Below are 24,993 nucleotides of genomic sequence, written 5' to 3'. Positions count from 1 at the left end.
TGTCAACGTATTAGACCCACAAGGCACTGTTAAGCCAGTGTTGAAGCCAACCTTGGAGGTTTCTGTTCATAGAAAACAACAAAACGTTGTTTACAAATTAAATTCTTCAGAGGTGGTGTCCACAAGATCTTCTCCAACCCCAAGGTGCCTTACAGCAGCTCCCATCTCTCTCCCAAGTCAGTCCAGTAGGACCAGACGGGCCCCAGGCTCAGAATCACAGAGTCGTTTGAGTAGGCCTAGTTATAGGGGCACCAGTGATCCTCTTCACCCACAACCAGCCAGGGCTCGTAGTTCACAGCCCAGAGGATCACGCTCACACAACCAATGACCCTTTGGAGTTTTATCAGCATAAGTGCTCAAGAATGTTGCCCAAGTTATTGAAAGTAGACATGGAAAATACATTGTCTATTGATGGCACCACAGTCTCATAACCTCTTGTTAATACTTACTCTTTTTATTTTTATTTTTTACCTGTTTTCTTAACCAATTGTTGTGACAGTATCCTTTTTCAGTTTTGTTTTGGTCCATCGGTTTATTACTAAATGTCCTTTTTATGTCTCTGTCTCCCCCTGTGTCTGCAGCGGTAAAACCAGTCAGTCGTCACGATCCCCCCAGTCCTCCATAAGAACCGTGTTCTCCATGTCCACCTCCTGAAACAAACGCCTTCCCTTCCTCCAAAAACATCCTCTTCATCCCAGACCTCCTGAGTCAACTCCCAGACCTTTCTACTCTACTCATCAGACCCAGTGGACTGGCTGCCCTTTCCGTTTCTCCCTTCCATCTTCCTACCCTCTGTATGGACCCAAGATGCCTACCTGCATGCAACCAGGAAGGGAGAGTTAAAGAAGAAAACATACTCTGATTTTATTTATAATGTTATGAAGTAAAGGACTGTTTTTCTGACCTACACAGTATTATTTACCCTTTCTTTCAAACTGAAAACCCTGTCCTGCTGTTGATGTATATTTATGCAAATATATTCCATTTTGATGCTGCTGCAAGTTTTTTGACACTAGTGAAGACGTTTAGCCTGGCAACATGCTGAAGTCTGTCTGGCAACGTGCAACGTTCTTCTAGTGTCAGGCAGCATCCCCCCCTGGACAACTGCTGCATAGCGTGACCTCCATGGCTGCATCTGAAATGGCACCATATTTCCTACTCTATATTGTGCTCTACTTTTGACCTGGGCTCATGGTGATTTGGTTGAAACTAGTGCAATAGGTAGGGAATAGGTGTGCCGTTTTGGTTTCATGGGCATTTTAAAACACAGCAGCCTTACTAATCATAATTGAAATACTAAATGCACACTGAAGAGTCCTGTCTCTCTGGTGTTTTGAGGTTTATTTCTTTAGCTCTGCATCTTCTACTGGCGGTAACTGTTAAATGCTTCTCTTTGTCCTGTGACTTACCTGACTGTTTGGCTTTGGCCTACCAGCCATACCCTTCAGTCAGCAGATCAATATCACTGATGGAAATGATTCATCTGTAGCCTCAGCACCTCAGGTTTATATCACAGTTGAGTGAACTAGCTAACAAAAAGATGGGAGAAGTTTGACGGGCATGCTTCATTTCAAACTATGCAGATAGTTCTGAGACTGAAGGCCCTGCAGACTGCTGTTTTCCAGGACCTGAGTAAGGAGGGCCTCAAAGGCTGACGGTTCCATAGAAATAGAATTACGAGAACAGACATCTGTTTAATTATATTTCTATGGATTCTAACTAATTAATTTCCCTCTCGTCTCCTGGCAGCAGGGTTGCAGTGGTCGTGGGTCTTCTAATATAGTGTTCCTACTGGACCACACTGCCAGCCTCCTACAGTGCAGGGTCCACAGTGGGGCACATCCACCTTTATATCTAGTAGCCTTAGTGATTTGGCAATTTGTTTTATAATTTAAAAATAAATAATAAAAAAACAGGCTCAAATCAACTTGGTCCAGGTGGGTTTCTGTGCTGTGTTTAGTGAAGGTCAATACATCATGCTAATTGGGGGTTCCAATATTGAAAACAGTGCCTTGGTTTTCCTCTTTCTCCAGTCATTTAATGTTTAGACTAAATCACCTTTTTAAATAAGTTGAACACTGTTGTAGTGATGAGATGTGTAGTTAAGTTTTTATATGATTATGGAGCTTTGTTTAGCTTTTCGGGAAACTAATAATCGGCCCTTTGGTATTTGTTGTAGTTTGTACATTTCTTTGTCCTTAAACCCTCCCTCCCGTTTTCTCACTCTTTCACAAATGTGTTTGTACAGGTAGGTGTTTTGTAAATGTAACTGATCATCATACGTCTGAATGTGGGGACAAAATGAATTAGTACATTTATTTTATTTGTCGATAGAACCTAATATGCCCAAATGGTCTGCATCAATTTCTGTGTGTGTAAAGTAAGTTAATTTTGTTGACCTGTGAACAACTAATTGTGTGATGGAGAATAAAGCAACACCACTGTCAGTAATTCTTGGGTTGATGACATTAATCTTACTGTATGTTTTCTTTGCCTTTATGATTAATACTTAAAGATCCTTCCCCTAATATGATGAGCTAATGCATCTTTTGAAGCAAGTTGTGTCCAATTTATTTGATGTTTCATTTGTTACATTGGATTTGCCCAACTTATTGTAATTAGTTCAATGAACTCCAGGCCCTTCTCCCTATACCGGGGGTGTAGAGGGCAGTTAAACCTGTTATATCGGCACATTTATTTATCTGTAATCAGCCAGAAAATTCATTGGTTTCTTTTTATAGTAATTGTAAACAATACCAGTATATTTGTATGCATTGGTTCTGACGTTTTTTCTTTGAATAACCTGCAAAAACGTGGATATCGCACAGGGCTGTGCATGAAAGAAAATGGTTGAACTAATGGAGAGAGGAAATGTAAAGATCAAAGCTGTGAATTAAATTCCAGGTCGGCAGCGATACCTTTACCTGCTGCTTCCTCGACACCTGCCGCTCAGACATTAGGTTGAAGGCAAGAAGCGCCCCGAGGAGCCATGTCCGGACGATGTACTCCTCCACCGACCCAAAAGCAGATCATAGGACATACTTATGGGCACGTTGTAATGAGAGGAAACGGCTTGTGCACGATAAGTAGGAGAGTAAACTCAGTTTTCCTTTGTCAGAAATCACCCCTATCACTCTCAACGTCAGGTAGGCTAAACTTGAAGGGATTCCCATCATTTGTAATGTGCATCCACTTATGGTGACATATCGCTTATGTGCAACTACAGCCATTTGGGTGCTGATGGGGACGGATTCAGTACTCTCCAGCCACTGATGTCAGTTTTGTCATCAGGATCGCATCAGTTCATCCTCTTCTAGACTAGTGCTGTAACAGTTCATCCTTTCTTAGGTTTTAAAGTGGGTCTAACATGACAGCTGGATGGCAGTCCTGTCAGTTATTGGTCTTGTTCTGAGAAAATTAAATTGTTGAAACTAACACTCATCCAGGGAATATCAAAACAACCTCTAATCCCAAACCCCTGCAGGGCAGGCCATGGTCTGACACTCATTTACCCACTAGCCATAAGATTGCATATTTTGTTTCATTATCTGGTCACTAGATTATAGCATTATGTCGGCACACACACAGAAAAACCCCGGGGTGCTACTTTGGTTTTAGAAGTGGGGGGATATAAACATATTTTGTAAATGATCATTTAGGATGAACACTCCAAACAGCCTACCCAACTGCTCCAGGCTTCCGCATGGGCCTAAAGTACAACGTTGCCTCGTTTTGTGTCACATTGCAATTATAAAACGGGGGGGACATGTCCCCAGTGAAAGTTGCGCTCCTGGCAAAACCCTCACTATAAAGAAATAAGAAGGGTCTTGATACTCTAGGGGGAGAGATAGACTCGAGAATGAGGTTACCAGTTAGATATGGGAAATCTATCATGTTGACGGCCAGCTGCTGTCACTCCTGTCTTATCTAAAAGGCTGTGACCCACTTATCTGTTATAGGCAGCTCCAAATTAAATGTGGCCCCATGGTCATATTCCAGGAATTTTGTGACCAATTGGGAAAAAGATGCATTGTTGAAATCCTTACAAATCACACAAAATAAGTCAGTAATTTTGCTAAACTTTTTGGTCCAGTGATCTATCTTATAAACACATTCTGCTGTTTGTTTTTGTGTGTTGGCAAAAGTAAATTTGCCTCTTCAAATCCTGTACAGTGTTTCAAATGTCTTACCCCATATGACTTCCCTGTAATCCTGTTGTTGCTTGCCTAAACTTTGTTCTTTGCTTCAGGTACATAGTCATTGTGCACTCCGGCTGGCAGCACCTCAAACTGATTAGTACCGAAAATGTAAGTCCTTAAATCGTATAAAGCTGTAGTTATGTTATTTTTTTGGCACTCAGCAAATTTCAGGTCTTTGAAAATTCTGTGCAACTTCCAGAGCACGTTGACTGTAAACACTGAGGCTGTACCTGCTATAAGTTACAGTTTTGACAGTGGCCAGGTAGGCTAATGTGGCTATTTGATCATAATGTAGACCTACCATCAAAAACAATAACTGGCTAATAACTCACTAACTAGCAAATGGTATGAACGAAATGTGCACATGTTTGCTACATGCGGCTCTTGCTTTCATCTAAAAAACAACCACAGCTGTAAACACAGTCCAGTTCAAAGTAAATGGCACAGATCCATATATGGCAATGGTCTATTTACATTTATACAAATGGTGGGACTAATCATGACTGCTGATTGGTTAAAACTGCATTCCAGCCGGTGTCTATTCCACAAGTTACCACCGGCTAAATATATGATGTTAAAATGTCTATTTACTCTGTTCCATCTGACTGCGCAATCCCCTGTCTCATCAGCTCAGCCAGGCACTTTATAAACGTTGATCTCCACTATAAAAAGCAGCTAAACATTATCTCACATTTCTTCTAACATTTAGTTTTCAATAGCTGAAATGTATATAAACCTTGCTGTCTGTCTCTCCGACATTCGCTACATTGTTTCAATATTCAAATTTGATCTCCAGCTGTCCCATAGTAATGAACATGTTGGGAGTGGGGTCGAGTCAAATCAAATGTTATTTGTCACATACACATGGTTAGCAGATGTTAATGCAAGTGTAGCGAAATTTTGTGCTTCTAGTTCCGACCATGCAGTAATACCTAACAAGTAATCTGACAGTCAGGCAGCGTTTCTCAGACAGTAGATATCATGAATCAGCTGGCATAATTTTTATGGATATATTCAAAGAAATATCAAATGAATCAAAGTGCAGCTAGTTTGCAGTCTTTCCAGCTTCAGTTTGAAGGTATTGTGTTAGCTGAGGTGTTGGTTAGCTCCTCTGAACAACAGTGTCCTGACGAGTGAACACATTTTCTATGCCAGGCGAAATCGTGCCTCATTAGCTCATTGTTATGCATGTATCCAAACAAATGTCACTAGAAAACATCTTATATAAAAGCAAATGCAGCTACTTTGCTGTTATTCTGGCTGCACTTTTTGACGTGACTGTAAATTAGCCGTAGTTGGCTAGCAAGCAAGGGAGAAGAATGTTGCCAGTCTTTATGGCAATGGAACATTTAGAACGAATGACTAACACACATCCATAGATGCAGAACAAAAGACTGAACGACTGGGTCAAGTCTCTGGCAACCGAACTGATAGAACAAACGACGAGCTTGCTTGGGTAGCAACCTTAGATTTGTGCCGCGACTTTATCTTGTGGAAGGATGAAATGGTATGAATAAATTAACCAAAATATTTTTTATGAAAATATGTTCATCATTATTTGAAAATGTTGGTAACCCGTTGTATAAAAGTGATAAGGCTTCTTGGTATAAACATTATAATGCCCTCGAAGCCGGTGTATGGACGATATATTGGCACTGTTTGCTGCTAACAACACCCTTGCCAAGGGTCCTCCAAACACCGGCTTCGAGGGCATTATCATTTAAATAGGCCTACTGCAGCTCTGATTGGTTATGCCGCACGGTACCAACATACCAAAACAAACTATGCAAGAGATTTTGTTGTAAACAGAATGCATCAGAACATGATTCTATAGAATCATACTCTGATGCATTCTGATGCATTCTGCTTACAACAAAATCTCTTGCATAGTTTGTTTTGGTATGTTGCATTGAAAGTGGCTAATATTGTGTTGATTCAATAACAATTACCACAGTAAAGGGAAATGTTGAAAGTCTTAACTAAGGGGGAAAACTCTAAATAGTTGAGTGAAGTTCAATCTGGTGCCTGATATTTCTTCTGCGCTCTGTGCGGCATTCACAAGGATTTGTGTGGCAGTCTCGGGGCTACTGCGCATCCACTCAGGTTAGAAGGAACTTTTTTTGAGTACTTGTACCCCTTTTTCGTGATATCCAATTTGTAGTACAGTCTTGTCCCATCGCTGCAACTCCCGTATGGAATCGGAAGTGGGAAGGTTGAGAGCCAAGCGTCCTCCGTAACACGACCCTACCAAGCCGCACCGCTTCTTGACACACTGCTCGCTTAACCCGGAAGCCAGCTGCACCAATGTGTCGGAGGAAATACCATACAACTGTCGACCAAAGTCAGCTTGTCACGGTCGGCTGTGACACAGACTGGGATCGAACCCGGGGCTGTAGTGACGCCTCAAGCACTGCGATGCAGTGCCTTAGACCCTGTGCCACTCTGGAGGCCCAGAAGGAACATTGGTTATGTAATCTCTGATGCTGATTGAGATATCCAAAACACAGTATCAGTCTACTATGTTGTCTCTCTAATATGTCTCTGTGTTGTCTCTCCCCAGACCTGATCCCACCAGATGTGTGCATAACCTGCTCAACACCTCCACTATTTATGCAAACAATGAGGTCAGCCTGGCTGAGGTGGACATCTATGGGTTTGACTATGACTACACCATGGCCTTCTACTACAACACCCTCAACAACATGATCTTTAACACTGCCAGACTTCCTCATCGAGAACTACAAGGTTTGTGTGCTCTAACTAAACTGGCAATACACTAACACATACTGGTCATTTTCTGCTCTTGTTTGACAGAATCCTGAAGGTATCTGCCTATATTACTACATCCCAAACTTCACTGCACGGGGTCTTCACTATGATATTCAAAAGGTAAACATCATACAGCAATTATGCCTCTCTAATACATCGCTCTGCCCTTATTTAAACATATAATCTCAAGGTACCATGGGTTTACAGTACTGTTTTGTCCTCCCCATGGTCTCCTGATGAAGATAGATGCTTTCCATTACATTCAGCTGGGGACTGTGTATCAGTGACTTCTGTTTATGGGTAGGTGAATAACACTCTGCAATGTATGGGTCAGTCAGTGTACTAAACATATAAATATAATGAATATAACATGCTTGAAACTCTCTCCGCTCTCTCCACTGGCTTCCAGTTGAAGCTCGCATCCGCTACAAGACCATGGTGCTTGCCTACGGAGCTGTGAGGGGAACGGCACCTCAGTACCTCCAGGCTCTGATCAGGCCCTACACCCAAATAAGGGCACTGCGTTCATCCACCTCTGGCCTGCTCGCCTCCCTACCACTGAGGAAGTACAGTTCCTGCTCAGCCCAGTCAAAACTGTTCGCTGCTCTGGCTCCCCAATGGTGGAACAAACTCCCTCACGACGCCAGGACAGCGGAGTCAATCACCACCTTCCGGAGACACCTGAAACCCCACCTCTTTAAGGAATACTTAGGATAGGATAAAGTAATCCTTCTCACCCCCCCTTAAAATATTTAGATGCACTATTGTAAAGTGGCTGTTCCACTGGATGTCATAAGGTGAATGCACCAATTTGTAAGTCGCTCTGGATAAGAGCGTCTGCTAAATGACTTAAATGTAAATGAAACTCTAACCCTGGCAATTTCACTGGTGAACTCATGGGTACACTCACAATGGCTGCCTGGTATTGTGATGGAATCATTTCCAGGGTATTTTGGAATGTTCTATAAACTGATGCTGGGTTGCCATGCTAATAAAGTAGAATGTTCATTCAAATAATGCTAACTGATGTGGCTCATGTAATGGAATGTATTTTTTGTAATGTCAGTTGAGTTGACTCAACAAATCACAGTGCAGATTGAAGGGTACACTTATGAGAATGGTGGACTGAATTTGCTGGACTTTACTACTTTAAATAATACTTTTAAGATCAATTGGATAAAACAATTCCTAAGAAGACCCACTTCTATCTGGAATTTTATTCCTCATCATGTCTTCTCTACTTTTGGTGGCCTTAACTTCATGTTGTTTTGCAATTATAATATTGACAAAATTCCAGTGAAATGTTCTGCTTTTCATCGCCAGGTTCTCTTGCCACCATGGCCTGTTTTTGCCTTTACCTCCCTTATCTCACCTCATTTGCCCACATCGTAGATAGACTTCTTTATACTGTATTATTGACTGTATGTTTGTTTTACTCCATGTGTAACTCTGTGTCGTTGTATGTGTCGAACTGCTTTGCTTTATCTTGGCCAGGTCGCAATTGTAAATGACAACTTGTTCTCAACTTGCCTACCTGGTTAAATTAAATAAAAATGTATAAACACAATTTTTCTCAACACAGATATTATATATGGAATAATCGGGATATATTGTTTAAAAATACTTCTTTGTTTTTAGAATATTGATTCTGAAATAATATCCTATTGGTGAGCCAACTGGTAAATGCAGAGGGTCTTTTACTCAGTTTTAAGGAATTCTTATCACTTTACATGGTCCTTCTAACACCTAAAGATTTTGCAATTATTTTAGATGCCTTTCCCTCAGGTGTTGCTCTGTTATTCAGGAACGTGTCAAGACCTGACCCTCAGAGCCTACCTTCTGTTGACTCATCAGTAGGAAAGATTTGTTTCTCTTTTGGTCCATTCAACAACAGAGCAATACGAACCTTGTTTCAGCAGGATGTTGTATCTATTTATGTCATTCTATTTATTAGAATGGATTTATTGATAATATCTGTTGGAAAAAAGTTTGGATGTTGCCACACACATTGTTAACAAAATGAAGGAAGTTTCCTTTAAAATTATTCAGAAATATTATCCTGCCAACCACCATATGAAGAAGGTTAAGGAAAACATCAACTCAAATAGCTCCTTTTGTAATGACCACCCAGAAACAGTGTTGCATCTTTTTTGGCATTGTATTCATGAAAGAAAACTGTGGCAAGACATCAGAAGGCTTATAATTTATTTATGAAGATTTATGAAGATTTTACACTTGTGGAGAGATGTACTGCTTGGATTCTTTACATTCAATAGAAATAAGCTGAAACATTTTCAAGTAATTCATTTCATTATTCTTTTGGCCAAATTTCATATACACAAATGTACATTTACAAACAAAAAAACACATTTTCTTACCCTACAAAAATAAATTGAACTTTATTTTAAGGCAGTTCAATACTCTACTAATAAAAAATAACTTGCACAATTGGTGGCTGACTAAATACTTTTTTTGCCCCACTGTATATACTTGTGCTCCCTCATGTACTTTCTGTATTCATTTGTAGTTAATTAAAAAAAAGTTATTTAAAAAAAAAGCACAGATTGAAGGGTACACTTCCTGCTTTCCTTCCTGGCATGGGTCTAGGTCAAAAATATACAGGTTTGGCTCCAGCGCCGTTGCTAACTGCCAGTGCCATTGCTAACTGCCAGCGCTGTTGCTAACAAGCAAAGCTGGTCCCATTTGTTGCAAAGAGTATTGGGATATTAGAATTTTGTTGTCTTAACCTTTGTCACCTAGGCATGGGTACACTCAAAATGGATGCCAGTCCACCAATTATGCCATCATTGACTTGAATGGAGACCCTTTCAATTCTAAGCCTCTAGACCAATTTTCACTGATGAATGTGTCTGTTTTTTATGTCTTTTTTTCTGCTTGCATTTTGTATTTATATATTGATGTGTGTATTTTCTGTTATTTATGTAGTTCAGGGCTCATTTGTAAAATAGACCTTGGTCTCACTATGACTTCCTGATAAAATTAAGGTAGAATATATATATATATATTCAAGGTAGAATATATATATATATATTCTAGGTAGAATATATATATATATATTCTAGGTAGAATATATATATATTCTTCTAGGTAGAATATATATATATATATATAGAATATATATATTCTAGGTAGAATATATATATATATATTCTAGGTAGAATATATATATATATTCTAGGTATATATATATTCTAGGTAGAATTCTATATATATATATATATATTCTAGGTAGAATATATATATATATATTCTAGGTAGAATATATATATATATTCTAGGTAGAATATATATATATTCTAGGTAGAATATATATATATATATTCTAGGTAGAATATATATATAGGTATATATATATATATATTCTAGGTAGAATATATATATATATATTCTAGGTAGAATATATATATATATATTCTAGGTAGAATATATATATATATATTCTAGGTAGAATATATATATATATATTCTAGGTAGAATATATATATATTCTAGGTAGAATATATATATATTCTAGGTAGAATATATATATATTCTAGGTAGAATATATATATATTCTAGGTAGAATATATATATATATATATATATATATATATATATATGCCAAGTGTGCAAAATATATATTATATATATATTCTAACTGCCAAAAGTTTGGAAACACCTACTCATTCCAGGGTTTTTGTTTCTTTTTACTATTTTCTACATTGTAGAATATTAGTGAAGACGTCAAAACTATGAAAGAACACATATGTAATCATGTAGTAACCAAAAAAAAAACAAATCAAAATATATCTTTAAAGTAGCCACTCGTTGCCTTGATGACAACTTTGCGCACTCTTGGCATTCTCTCAACCAGCTTCATGAGGTAGTTACCTGGAATGCATTTCAATTAACAAGTGTGCCTTGTTAAAAGTTAATTTAGGGACTTTCTTTCCTTCGTAATGTGTTTGAGCCAATCAGTTGTGTTTTGACAAGGTAGGAGTGGCATACAGAGGATATCCCTATTTGGTAAAAGACAAAGTCCATATTATGGCAAGAACAACTCAAATAATCAAAGAAAAATGACAGTCCATCAATACTTTAAGACATGAAGGTCAGTCAATCCGGAAAATCTCAAGAACTTAAAAAAGTTATTCAAGTGCATTTGCAAAATCCATCAAGTGCCATGATGAAACTGGCTCTCACGAGGACCGCCACAGGAAAGGAAGACCCAGAGTTACCTCTGCGACAGAGAATACGTATATTAGAGTTACCAGCCTCAGAAATTGAAGCCCAAATAAATGCTTCACAGAGTTCAAGTAACAGGCACATCTCAACATCAACTGTTCAAGCAGACTGTGTGAATCAGGCCTTCATGGTCAAATTGCTGCCAAGAAACCACAACTAAAGGACAGCAATAAGAATAATAGACTTGCTTGGGCCAAGAAACATGAGCAATGGACATTAGACCGGTGGAAATCTGTCCTTTGGTCTGATTAGTTCAAATTTGTGATTTTTGGTTCCGAACGCTGTGTCTTTGTGAGACGCATAGTAGCTGAACAGATTATCTCTGCATGTGTAGTTCCCACTGTGCTGCATGGAGGAGGATGTGTGAGGGTGCTTTACTGATGAAACTGTTAGTGATTTATTTAGAATTCAAGGAACACAACCAGCATGGCTACCACAGCATTCTGCAGCGATACGCCATTCCATCTGGTTTGCGCTTAGTCCCGCTATCATTGGTTTTTCAAAAGGACAATGACCCAATAAACCTCCAGGCTGTCTAACGGCTATTTGACCAAGAAGGAGAGTGATAGTTTGCTGCATCAGATTACCTGGCCTCCACAATCACCCAACCTCAACCCAATTGAGATGGTTTGGGATTAGTTGGACTACAGAGTGAAGGAAAAGCAGCCATCAAGGTCTCAGCATATGTGGGAACTCCTTCAAGACTGATGGAAAAGCATTCCAGGTGAAGCTGGTTGAGATAATGCCAAGATTGTGCAAAGCTGTCATCAAGGCAAAGGGTGGCTACTTTGAAGAATCTCAAATGTAAAATATATTTTGATTTGTTTAACACTTTTTTTGGTTACTACATGATGTCTTCACTATTATTCTACAATGTAGAATATAGTAAAAATAAAGAAAACCCTGTAATGAGTGGGTGTGTCCAAACTTTTTATTGGTACTGTATATTTGTTTGGTACTAAAACTGTGTTGACCCTGTAGGGGGCTGAACCCAGTTCCAGATGAGGTCCTGAGGCTCTGTGGGGCTACCCACCATGTCCCCCTACACCAGATCGGCGAATTCTATGGACAGACCACACAAACATAAATGGTACCATAGATCATTCATGATACATCGGGATGCGTGAGGTAATGTGCAACGTTAGTTCCGGTACTTTGGACAAATCACAATTTCACAGGTGTTAGCGTCTTGAATTCTGGATGGTTAGGCGACATTTGGAACATGGACTTTCCCGTAACTTGCAAATTGAGTGAGTGGAGCACTTTGTTCCAGCAGGGAGGTTTTGTACATCAGGTTCAGTCTGTAAGACCTGGGGCTTTGATGTTTTCACTCAGGTTCACATTCTTCTATGTCTATTGAATGCCTCCTTGTGGAGGAAGCACAACATGCTTCCCCTGCCTCCTAATCTTCCATCTCAAACATACTGTATTCCCACTACCCACAATCCTCTGGGTCTGGTGCTGGGCTCCCTGTCTTCATAAATTAGAGATTAGCTCTGTGTACAGGCCTCGCTCACTGGGCACTGATTTCATTTTTCTTCCTTGGAAAGAGAGTGGTTCCAGACATGGTGCCTCATTAGAGCTAGAAGCACCGGGTGGTAATATCATGTTTAGAAATAAGTATTTTATACCCATTTTGTAACTGCATTTCTTGCTAATCACACCCAATTTTAGAGCCATTGTAATATGTTGACGAGTGTGTTTATAACCATACAAAACTGAGGGTTTATAAGTCAGTTTATAAGCATACAGTAAGTAGTTGACTTGTAATTGTCCATAGGATCTCAAAGTGAAGCAGTTCATGAACATCTTCTCCATCCCAGAGATGACCCTCCTGGCTGTGTCCAATGATTTCTTCATCTCCGACGACATTGAGTACGATCCTGAGCACCTCATCAAAGATGTCTCAGTGAGTGTCTCAGCACAATGCCTGTTTCTCATGCCATTTCTCACCCTGTGTAATGTTCTTTCACTCCCTCTAGCTGGTTTTATAAACCCTCTGCCTGGTTCATTTGACCGTTTGGGCACAGTGGGGATGTTCACCAGCAGGTTCAGCTGTCTGTCCACCTAGAGAGAGGTTGCCAGGGACTCAGACGTGTGGTTCTCATTCCACACTGGGGTGAAAGGGTTTAGGATACAGTTTGTCCCGCTCAGATTCACTTTGTCTGCCAGAGAAAGACGAGATCTAGCTCTCTATATCCTCCCTCATCAATTAGACTGGGTCTGAGTAGAGAGCGTGATATTCAAAACCTGAGTATAAGCATGTTGAATTGATCATTTTCCATGAGTACATACTATAGCTGAATTTAAGTATATTTATGTGCACTTACTGTTTGTGCTCCTTAAAGGCATATGGAAACATTGATGTTTTTATTGATGTTTCTATCCTCAGGAAGCCATTGGAATGGTTCACATCAAAATGTACAAATGGACCATGCAGAGATCTGGGTGAGCAATGTTGGATTCTGTTTGTGATGTCCAGTCAAACACCTTTTCTTTTTTACGCCTGCAAAATGTGAAAGTTTGAATTGTTGTCTTTGTTGTGTACATTTCCCTCGTCTTCCCCCCTCCATAGAGAAGTACATTCTGCGAGGGGACGAGCCTTATGCTTTTCTGCAATGCCTGATCAGCCACGGGAAGAAAGTGTTCCTCATGAGGATGAAGACCCAGGGTCATATGTTGGATTGGATGACATATTGATTTGATGGTAAATTGACCATAATTAGGATAGACATTTAAGAGGATGAGTCATTCTCCTAATGTCAACCACTTATTTTGCATAAATACCGAACATGATTGATAGCGGAAGCACAAACACTGAAGTATCATTCAGCCAGAACAGTATTGCTGAATGGGAAGAGTAAGCACGAGCATATGTCATTCACAGTGAGCACCGTGTATTTTGATGAATGGAACGAGACACTGCTCTGTTGCTTTCTCTGTAAGATTGGCCCAATCGCTATGATTACTCTGATTGTAGGGATAAAGGCATGAGGTTCATGGTGGGGAAAGACTGGAGGGACTTTGACGGGGTCATTGTTCAGGCAGACAAACCACATTTCTTCAATGACGGTGAAGTGAGTATGAAGTGTTGTCATGTGTTTATTGGAACCATATTCAAATTGCTGTCCAATGTTGCCCCTCTCACAGACCATCTCACAGACCATCTCGCAGACCATCTCGCAGACCATCTCGCAGACCATCTCGCAGACCATCTCGCAGACCATCTCGCAGACCATCTCGCAGACCATCTCACAGACCATCTCACAGACCATCTCACAGACCTTTTAAGACGCATAGATGGAAATGGGGACCTCTAGTGGGACAAAATAAACAGTCTGGACAAAGGACAGATGTACCTTCACTATTAAACTACAATGCTTGTGACCTAATCCCCCCCATGAACATCATACAGAAACATTTGGTTGTTGTGTTCTGTATGACTTTCTGAGGCTGACAGGCTGGAGAGGGTCCAGTGTGCTCTACTTTGGGGACTGTCTCTATGTAAAAGTATAACTTTAGTCCGTCCCATCGCCCATACCCGGGCTCAAACCAGGGACCCTCTGCACACATCAACAACAGTCACCCACGAAGCATCGTTACCTTACCCATCGCTCCACAAAAGCCACGGCCCTTGCAGAGCAAGGGGAACCACTACTTCAAGGTCTCAAAGCAAGTGACGTCACCGATTGAAACGCTATTTAGTGCGCACCACCGCTGACTAGCTAGCCGTTTCACATCCGTTACATCTATAGTGACTTAGCTGTGAGTGAATCTTTTATCTCACCATGTATATAGATGCATGGAACACTGGTCACTTTAACAATGTTTACATACTGTTACTGTACAGTGCATTTCAGAATGTATTCAGACCCCTTGACTATTTCCATTTTTTTAAAAATATTACAGCCCCATTAGAATATGGATTACATCGTTTTTTCCCCTTGATCAATCTACACACAATAACCCATAATGACAAAGCAAAAACAGGTTCTTAGAGTTGTTTGCAAAAAATTGTAAAAATACAACTGAAATATCACATTGACATAACTATTCAGACACTTTGGCATCGATAACAGCCTAGAGTATTCTTGGGTATGACACTACAAGCTTGGCACCCCTGTATTTGGGGAGTTTCTCCCATTCTTCTCTGCAGATCCTCTCAAGCTCTGTCAGGTTGGATGGGGAGTGTCGCTGCATAGCTATTTTCAGGTCTCTCCAGAGATGTTCGATCGGGTTCAAGTCTGGCCTCTGGCTAGGACACTCAAGGATATTTAGAGACTTGTCCCAAAGCCACTCCTGCATTGTCTTGAATGTGTGGTTAGGGTTGCTGTCCTGTTGGAAGGTGAACCTTCGCCCCAGTCTGAAGTCCTGAGTGCTCGATCCTGACTAGTCTCCCATTCCCTGCCGCTGAAAAACATCCCCACAGTATGATGCTGCCAGCACCATGCTTCACCGTAGTGATGTTGCCAGGTTTCCTTCAGACTTGACACTTGGCATTCAGGCCAAAGAGTTCAATATTGGTTTCATCAGACCAAAGAATCTAGTTTCTCATGGTTTGAGTCCTTCAGGTGCCTTTTGGTAAACTCCAAGCGTGCTGCCATGTGCCTTTTACTGAGGAGTGGCTTCCGCCTGGCCATTCTACTATAAATTCCTGATTGGTGGAGTGCTGTAAAGATGGTTGTCCCTCTGGAAGGTTCTCTCATCTCCACAGAGGAACTCTGGAGCACTGTCAGGGTGACCATCGGGTTCTTGGTCACTTCCCTGACCAAGGCCCTTCTCTCCCAATTGCTCAGTTTGCCCAGGTGGCCAGCTCTTGGAAGAGTCTTGGTGGTTCCAAACTTCTTCAATTTCAGAATGATGGGGGCCACGGTGTTCTTGGGGACCTTCAATGCTGCAGAAATGTTTTGTTCCCTTCCCCAGATCTGTGCCTCGACACAATCCTGTCTCTACGAGCAATTCCTTCGACCTCATGGCTTGGTTTTTACTCTTACATGCAATGTCAACTGTAGGACCTTATATAGACAGGTCTGTGCCTTTCAAAATCATGTCCAATCAATTTAATTTACCACAGGTGGACTCCAATAAAGTTGTCGAAACATCTCAAGGATGATCAATGGAAACAGGATGCAGCTGTCTTTCTGTTTTTTATTTTTAATACATTTGCAAAAAATTCTAAAAAGCTATTTTCACTTTGTCATTATGGGTTATTGTGTGTAGGTTGATGAGGAAAACTATTTATTAAATCCATTTTAGAATAAGGCTGTAATGTAACAAAATGTGGAAAAGTCAAGGGTCTGAATACTTTCCGAATACAGTATTCTAGTCATGGTTTATCCTATATAATTAATACTGTACGCACATTTTCTATTAATGTACTGACCATACCGACATACTTTATATTCTAGAATCTGACATTGCTCATGCTTATATTGCTTGTACTGATATGGCTTGTTCTGATATTATACTTTTTAAACTTTTTGGATTATGTGTATATTGTATAAAGGAAAAGAAAGAGGACAACAAAGTGAAACAGTCAGCACTTCTATTGCAACTTCGGATTTCGTCATCCTAACGTAGTCTACACTGCTATCTGCCCAGCAGCTAGCCAGCTAGCAAACGTCCACCGTCTACCGAATAGCAGCACTGTAGAAACTATTACACTCAACTGAACGACTTGATTAGTGTAGTGTTAGCTAGCTACATAGTTGTCTTTGCTGTCTTCGTATCCAAGATAATTGTGTAGTTTAGAGCGTGTAGTCTTAGAGTGATTATCTTAATTTATCGAGGTTAGCTAGCCAGCTATTTGTCATCCTTGACGTAGGAGACACTGCTAGCTAGCCAACAGCTAGCCAACGTCTACTGAATAGAACTTCCGCACTCAACAACCCGAACATTCTGCTTCGCTCCACAGGTAGTATCACATTTTTCATTTCATTTCATTACAGCACAACGGTTTGATTTGTTTGATCGTAGCTAGCTACATAGCTAGCTACATAGCCGTCTGTGTATCAAAGATAATTGTGTAGTCTAGAGCGATTTTCTAGGTTAGCTAGCCAGCTATTGTCGTTCTTTTAACGCAACGTAACGTAATCAACACTGCTAGCTAGCCAGCTAGCCCCCGAATAGCAGCACTGTAGAAACTATTACACTCAACGGAACGACTTGATTAGTGTAGTGTCAACAACGCAGCCACTGCCAGCTAGCCTACAAAGTCAACAACGCAGCCACTGCCAGCTAGCCTACTTCAGCAGTACTGTATCATTTTAATCATTTTAGTCAATAAGATTCTTGCTTAACTTTCTGAACATTCGAGACGTGTAGTTCACTTGTCATTCCAATCTCCTTGCATTAGCGTAGCCTCTTCTGTAGCCTGTCAACTATGTGTCTGTCTATCCCTGTTCTCTCCTCTCTGCACAGACCATACAAACGCTCCACACCGCGTGGCCGCTGCCACCCTAATCTGGTGGTCCCAGCGCGCACGACCCACGTGGAGTTCCAGGTCTCCGGTAGCCTCTGGAACTGCCGATCTGCAGCCAACAAGGCAGAGTTCATCTCAGCCTATGCCTCCCTCCAGTCCCTCGACTTCTTGGCACTGACAGAAACATGGATCACCACAGATAACAATGCTACTCCTACTGCTCTCTCTTCGTCCGCCCACGTGTTCTCGCACACCCCGAGAGCTTCTGGTCAGCGGGGTGGTGGCATCGGGATCCTTATCTCTCCCAAGTGGTCATTCTCTCTTTCTCCCCTTACCCATCTGTCTATCGCCTCCTTTGAATTTCATGCTGTCACAGTTACCAGCCCTTTCAAGCTTAACATCCTTATCATTTATCGCCCTCCAGGTCCCCTCGGAGAGTTCATCAATGAGCTTGATGCCTTGATAAGCTCCTTTCCTGAGGACGGCTCACCTCTCACAGTTCTGGGCGACTTTAACCTCCCCACGTCTACCTTTGACTCATTCCTCTCTGCCTCCTTCTTTCCACTCCTCTCCTCTTTTGACCTCACTCTCTCACCTTCCCCCCCTACTCACAAGGCAGGCAATACGCTCGACCTCATCTTTACTAGATGCTGTTCTTCCACTAACCTCATTGCAACTCCCCTCCAAGTCTCCGACCACTACCTTGTATCCTTTTCCCTCTCGCTCTCATCCAACACTTCCCACACTGCCCCTAATCGGATGGTATCGCGCCGTCCCAACCTTCGCTCTCTTTCCCCCGCTACTCTCTCCTCTTCCATCCTATCATCTCTTCCCTCTGCTCAAACCTTCTCCAACCTATCTCCTGATTCTGCCTCCTCAACCCTTCTCTCCTCCCTTTCTGCATCCTTTGACTCTCTATGTCCCATATCTTCCAGGCCGGCTCGGTCCTCCCCTCCCGCTCCGTGGCTTGACGACTCATTGCGAGCTCACAGAACAGGGCTCCGGGCAGCCGAGCGGAAATGGAGGAAAACTCGCCTCCCTGCGGACCTGGCATCCTTTCACTCCCTCCGCTCTACATTTTCCTCCTCTGTCTCTGCTGCTAAAGCCACTTTCTACCACTCTAAATTCCAAGCATCTGCCTCTAACCCTAGGAAGCTCTTTGCCACCTTCTCCTCCCTCCTGAATCCTCCTCCCCCTCCCCCCCCCTCCTCCCTCTCTGCAGATGACTTCGTCAACCATTTTGAAAAGAAGGTCGACGACATCCGATCCTCGTTTGCTAAGTCAAACGACACCGCTGGTTCTGCTCACACTGCCCTACCCTGTGCTCTGACCTCTTTCTCCCCTCTCTCTCCAGATGAAATCTTGCGTCTTGTGACGGCCGGCCGCCCAACAACCTGCCCGCTCGACTCTATCCCCTCCTCTCTTCTCCAGACCATTTCCGGAGACCTTCTCCCTTACCTCACCTCGCTCATCAACTTATCCCTGACCGCTGGCTACGTCCCTTCCGTCTTCAAGAGAGCGAGAGTTGCACCCTTCTGAAAAAACCTACACTCGATCCCTCCGATGTCAACAACTACAGACCAGTATCCCTTCTTTCTTTTCTCTCCAAAACTCTTGAACGTGCCGTCCTTGGTCAGCTCTCCCGCTATCTCTCTCAGAATGACCTTCTTGATCCAAATCAGTCAGGTTTCAAGACTAGTCATTCAACTGAGACTGCTCTTCTCTGTATCACGGAGGCGCTCCTCACCGCTAAAGCTAACTCTCTCTCCTCTGCTCTCATCCTTCTAGACCTATCGGCTGCCTTCGATACTGTGAACCATCAGATCCTCCTCTCCACCCTCTCCGAGTTGGGCATCTCCGGCGCAGCCCACGCTTGGATTGCGTCCTACCTGACAGGTCGCTCCTACCAGGTGGCGTGGCGAGAATCTGTCTCCTCACCACGCACTCTCACCACTGGTGTCCCCCAGGGCTCTGTTCTAGGCCCTCTCCTATTCTCGCTATACACCAAGTCACTTGGCTCTGTCATAACCTCACATGGTCTCTCCTATCATTGCTATGCAGAGACACACAATTAATCTTCTCCTTTCCCCCTTCTGATGACCAGGTGGCGAATCGCATCTCTGCATGTCTGGCAGACATATCAGTGTGGATGACGGATCACCACCTCAAGCTGAACTTCGGCAAGACGGAGCTGCTCTTCCTCCCGGGGAAGGACTGCCCGTTCCATGATCTCGCCATCACGGTTGACAACTCCATTGTGTCCTCCTCCCAGAGCGCTAAGAACCTTGGCGTGATCCTGGACAACACCCTGTCGTTCTCAACTAACATCAAGGCGGTGGCCCGTTCCTGTAGGTTCATGCTCTACAACATCCGCAGAGCAGACCCTGCCTCACACAGGAAGCGGCGCAGGTCCTAATCCAGGCACTTGTCATCTCCCGTCTGGATTACTGCAACTCGCTGTTGGCTGGGCTCCCTGCCTGTGCCATTAAACCCCTACAACTCATCCAGAACGCCGCAGCCCGTCTAGTGTTCAACCTTCCCAATTCACGTCACCCCGCTCCTCCGCTCTCTCCACTGGCTTCCAGTTGAAGCTCGCATCCGCTACAAGACCATGGTGCTTGCCTACGGAGCTGTGAGGGGAACGGCACCTCAGTACCTCCAGGCCTGATCAGGCCCTACACCCAAATAAGGGCACTGCGTTCATCCACCTCTGGCCTGCTCGCCTCCCTACCACTGAGGAAGTACAGTTCCCGCTCAGCCCAGTCAAAACTGTTCGCTGCCCTGGCTCCCCAATGGTGGAACAAACTCCCTCACGACGCCAGGACAGCGGAGTCAATCACCACCTTCCGGAGACACCTGAAACCCCACCTCTTTAAGGAATACCTAGGATAGGATAAAGTAATCCTTCTCACCCCCCTTAAAATATTTAGATGCACTATTGTAAAGTGGCTGTTCCACTGGATGTCATAAGGTGAATGCACCAATTTGTAAGTCGCTCTGGATAAGAGCGTCTGCTAAATGACTTAAATGTAAATGTAATGTAAATGTTTTTGCTAGATATTACTGCACTGTTGGAGCTAGAAATATAAGCATTTCGCTGCACCTGCGACAACTTCTGCAAACTTTGATTTGATGGATGATTATAATGGTAAGCTACAGTAGGAACCAATGTACTAGACACATGTTGAAGTCATATGAACACAGTTATGAAACGTATGTTCATGCTGAGAGGTGAAACCCAAGACAGAAGCTAAGGGTGTATGCGCATCAGTAAAACATGTTTAGTGAGATCTATTTCTCTTCATCAGATTTTGATGTGGTGTGGCCAAAGCCACATTCCTGCTTCATGAGTACAGCTATTAGAATACAGTAAATACCATCGCATATAAACAAACCAAATAAGGATAGCAATTCAAACTATACAGGCTTCTCATCTAAACCATATTGCACATAGTGTTGCACACTTGATTAATGCACTGATTCACAAGTGTGGCTATTTTAAAAGCCTTTCATTTTCAATGTGGCTAACAGAATAAAAATGCTGTCTACTGGTGTTAAGGTAATTTCTTGCAGGGACATGTGGTGTGGGAGAGCCTGTCTTTACACTGTACCACTCAGACTGGAAGGATCTGAATCTAGATCTGTCTCTTTGCACAGTATCTCTCCTGGACCTAGTTTGTGTCGTCAGTGTAGGTTAAAGAGGCCCTAACTCTGGTGAACAAAATACTATTATCTTTTATTCTATTCTTTCACTCACTAATTAAACCTTGGCACATACTGTCCTTTACATGGTATTCTCCCTCTTCTAGGACCGTGTCCCCCCTTTTCAGACTAAGAACAAAGAACCTGTTCAACATGGCCTCCATCAGCTGTGTGCTAAATTACAACCTCTCCTATACCTTCTACCCCCTATGCATCCCTCTACAGCATGAGGTGCCCCTGTGGATGGATCAGATTTGCAGTGGCTGCATGAAGACCCCTTTCCTAGAGGAGATGGCCCACATCTGCTGAGCCAACAACGGGTTGTCATTGCTGGGTTCTCAACATGGACATTCACAAAGCAGCCCACGAGAGGGCACTGTAGATCAGTATTATTCAGAGAATAAGCTTAGGTTATTGCTATTTCTGTAATTGAATACTGTGAGTAGTATTATGGCCTATATAGGAGTTACTCTCTGGCAGATCTAAGTGAACCAATAATAGACATGAACTTCAGAAACCTTTAACTTAAACACCCTTCAATGTACATGTTAGTTATTAACTAATGGGTCATACACCCATCCCTGTATGACTGGCAAACAAAATATCTGGTTGCATTTGATGACCAGCATGCAAACTACCGATGCAGCATGGGCCCATCATGGACACATGTCTATTTCGTGATGAAGACATAGCACGTACTGTATGTTAACAATGTATGTTCAAAATACAATAGCTGCTTTTAAAAACCTGTTTTTGTGCTTGTATACATTCAATAGAATATGGCTAAATTTAAACAATTGTGTCACTGTTGTAACCTTTTTCAGTTGTGATGATGTTGCATGTGTCGCCTATTGATTGTTGACGGATCCAATTCAAGCTCTCATGTCCATAAAAATGTAATTGTGCATTGGAAGAACAAGAAGTTAGACAATCAAAATCTGTAAATCAAGAAATGTGTATGAACTATTGAAGTAGGCATCTATTCAAATTGATTTGAGCTATCACATACAGTTATCTACTAAAATAAAGGAAACACTTGAGTAAATGAGGGGTACAGAGTATATTTAACACAAGTGTGGTTCCCCAGAATTAATTAAGCAATTAACATCCCATCATGCTTATGGTCATGTATTAAAATGCCCAGTTGCCCGTTATTTAGTCTACCATGACTAGAAGAAGAGATACCAGGGACTTTGAAAGAGTGTCTCTAAGGGACATAGGGGGTTTAAAGTGTGTGTGTGTGTGTGTGTGTCTCAGTGACCAGATCTCAAACCAGTTGAACACTTATGGGAGATCCTGGAGCGACGCCCGAGACAGAATTTTCCACCACCATCAACAAAACACCAAATGATGGAATTTCCTTGTGGAAGAACGGAGTCACATCCCTCCAGTAGAGTTCCAGACATTGTAGAATCTATGCCAAGGCACATTGAAGCTATTCTGTAGCCGATACACTGAAGGCACTTCAGTTTTTCCCAGATTATGCATTTTAAAATGTCATTATGGCTGACTGAGAAAAACCAACTGTTCCACTACCAAGAGCTGGCTCTCAACTGTTATTGAAGCTCCTGTATGATAAGCTGAATGCATTGACTATTTTGCACATTCTTGAAAATGATTTCATTGGCTGATGGTTGCGCGTTACTAGGCAGCAAGCACCTCATCATCCTGAGCAGAGTACCAGTGCACCTCAGCTGCTGCAGCCACACGAGACAGACGGAGCACCCAAACTCCTGTCAAAGAAAGAGGTAAGCAAAAATGCATGTTTCATACTTATTTCAAGCGTTATTGAATCAGGGTTATTAGGCTACATGCTCGTTTTGAAAGTGTTTTTGTGGTTAATACGGGCATGGGGCGTGAATTTGAAAGTGAACATGTTTGACCATCGAAAACAGATTGTTTAGTGCACCTTTTTCCCCCAATTTGTTTTAACTTGTTAAACATTTCTACAGAACGTAAGTTTAGTTTGAGAAGGGCCCACTGTCGGGCTTTGTCTAATACTAAGGGCGTTGGTTTTATGATTTTAGAATTCATTTTTATAAGGAGCTGTCACTCAGAGACAAAACAGAACTCTCAATAGCAGATTTTTTACCCCTTTATTGAATTCATTAGGCCTAGACTCTTTCTGGGATTTTCCCAGCAGCTTTATCTGTCAGAATGTGTTGTTCACAATAGCCTTTTCATTGTATCCCATGTCGGTTACATCGTTTTTAACTGTGACAGCATGTTATGCATAGGTCATCTCCTCTGCCATGTATGATGTATTGATTGATATTCTCCTTAGTCTCAGCTGTTCTAAGTTAATTGACCTGGTCCATAGAGCTGACAGGGGTTATACATCATTGAACAAAACTGTCCTATAGGCCATTCATCACATTCACCTCCTTTTTATCTCAGCAGAGAGAATTCGGGAAAAACTGCTGTCTATATAGGACACGTCTCCTTGATGAAATGACTAAAGGTCTTCGATACACTACCATGGATGATGAGTATTGATTGTTCTCAAATATGCGTAGGAAGGAAAGAAAGTGATGTGGTGTTTTTGCCTCTGGTCAAATGTGTGCACTATATTGAGAAAAGGGTGGCATTTGAGAAGCATTATAACTGTTTCCACTTCAGGCAGGTTCAGAGCTGAGCATTGATTGTGAGTTCCCAGGTTGAGCCTCCATCCTAGGCTGCCAGTATTGTGTTCCACTTGGCCCAATGTGTCAGTTGGTAGTTAGCGGGAGGCACAAACTAAAAACAGATTCACAAGTATTGTTGACAGTTGCATTTTTGATTCTCACTCTTGGCAAGGATTTTTTTGATTGAAATCCGAATGAAAGAGTTTGGGTCTATAATTCATCCTCTGAGAAATTGTAATAATTTAAATGGTCTCAAATAAGCAATATTATTTTCTTAACCAGTTCAGAGGTTCAGAATCTGTTCTCGAAAATAAATCCCAGAATTTTAGAAAATGTCAAATAAACGTTTTTTTTTTTAAAAATCATACATTTTCAGTACTAATTGTGTATAAAAACGGGAAATTACACGACTATCATTTTCAAATATCATTTTGGAAGGATGAAATTAAAATATTGTTTTAGGAACTCTTAAATATGCTCTACCAGGTGGTTATATGTAAGTATGTATAATGGAAAATGTAATCTACATAATCCCAAAAATGATTGGGATTATGATTTCTCATGAGGGCCATAAACAATAACTAGTAATGCTGCATACTCCCAATAAATATTAAAATCTCACCTTTCTGGTAAAAATAGTTATAAATTGCTGAGTTTTAGTCACTTTTGAGGACACAAGCTCAAGTACACAGTACAAATATGTACACAGTACAAATATTTCATATTTGTATTTCCTATTCAACAAAACTGAATTTCTGAATGAATAAGGCTTGAAAGGACTTGTACTTTCTAAATATAGTATAATCAATTTAGAAAATGAGTAACTATAAGATTTCACCTCACTTATAGTGGAAAATACATATTTAAACGGGACTTTACATCAGAGGTTTTAAAGGAATGCAATTTAGTCAAAGCTAGCCGTTATGGACAATGGATAAACATTTGTTAGTTGTTGATCTGTGCAAATAAAAACATATAAATATGAAAATATCAATATTTACTATCTGCCTGTAATCTTCAATATGTTTCACAA

General features: G+C 41.6%; 1 protein-coding gene and 1 pseudogene across 1 annotated transcript in view; both read left to right on the top strand.

Annotated features, from left to right (window-relative positions):
• LOC124032092 (protein bicaudal D homolog 2-like) overlaps positions 1-2,451 on the top strand; it is a 35,983-nt gene extending 33,532 nt beyond the window's left edge. Inside the window, exon 10 of the mRNA XM_046344185.1 lies at positions 582-2,451. Within this exon, the coding sequence (XP_046200141.1) occupies positions 582-587 (6 nt within the window). The 3' untranslated portion in view covers positions 588-2,451. The remainder of the gene's footprint in view (positions 1-581) is intronic.
• On the top strand, positions 1,578-21,645 carry LOC124017786 (annotated as a pseudogene).
• The last annotated feature ends 3,348 nt before the right edge of the window (positions 21,646-24,993 follow it).

This window comes from Oncorhynchus gorbuscha, linkage group LG03 (assembly GCF_021184085.1).
Source record: "Oncorhynchus gorbuscha isolate QuinsamMale2020 ecotype Even-year linkage group LG03, OgorEven_v1.0, whole genome shotgun sequence".
NCBI lineage: Eukaryota > Metazoa > Chordata > Actinopteri > Salmoniformes > Salmonidae > Oncorhynchus > Oncorhynchus gorbuscha.
This window is presented reverse-complemented; position numbering and strand designations above follow the sequence as displayed.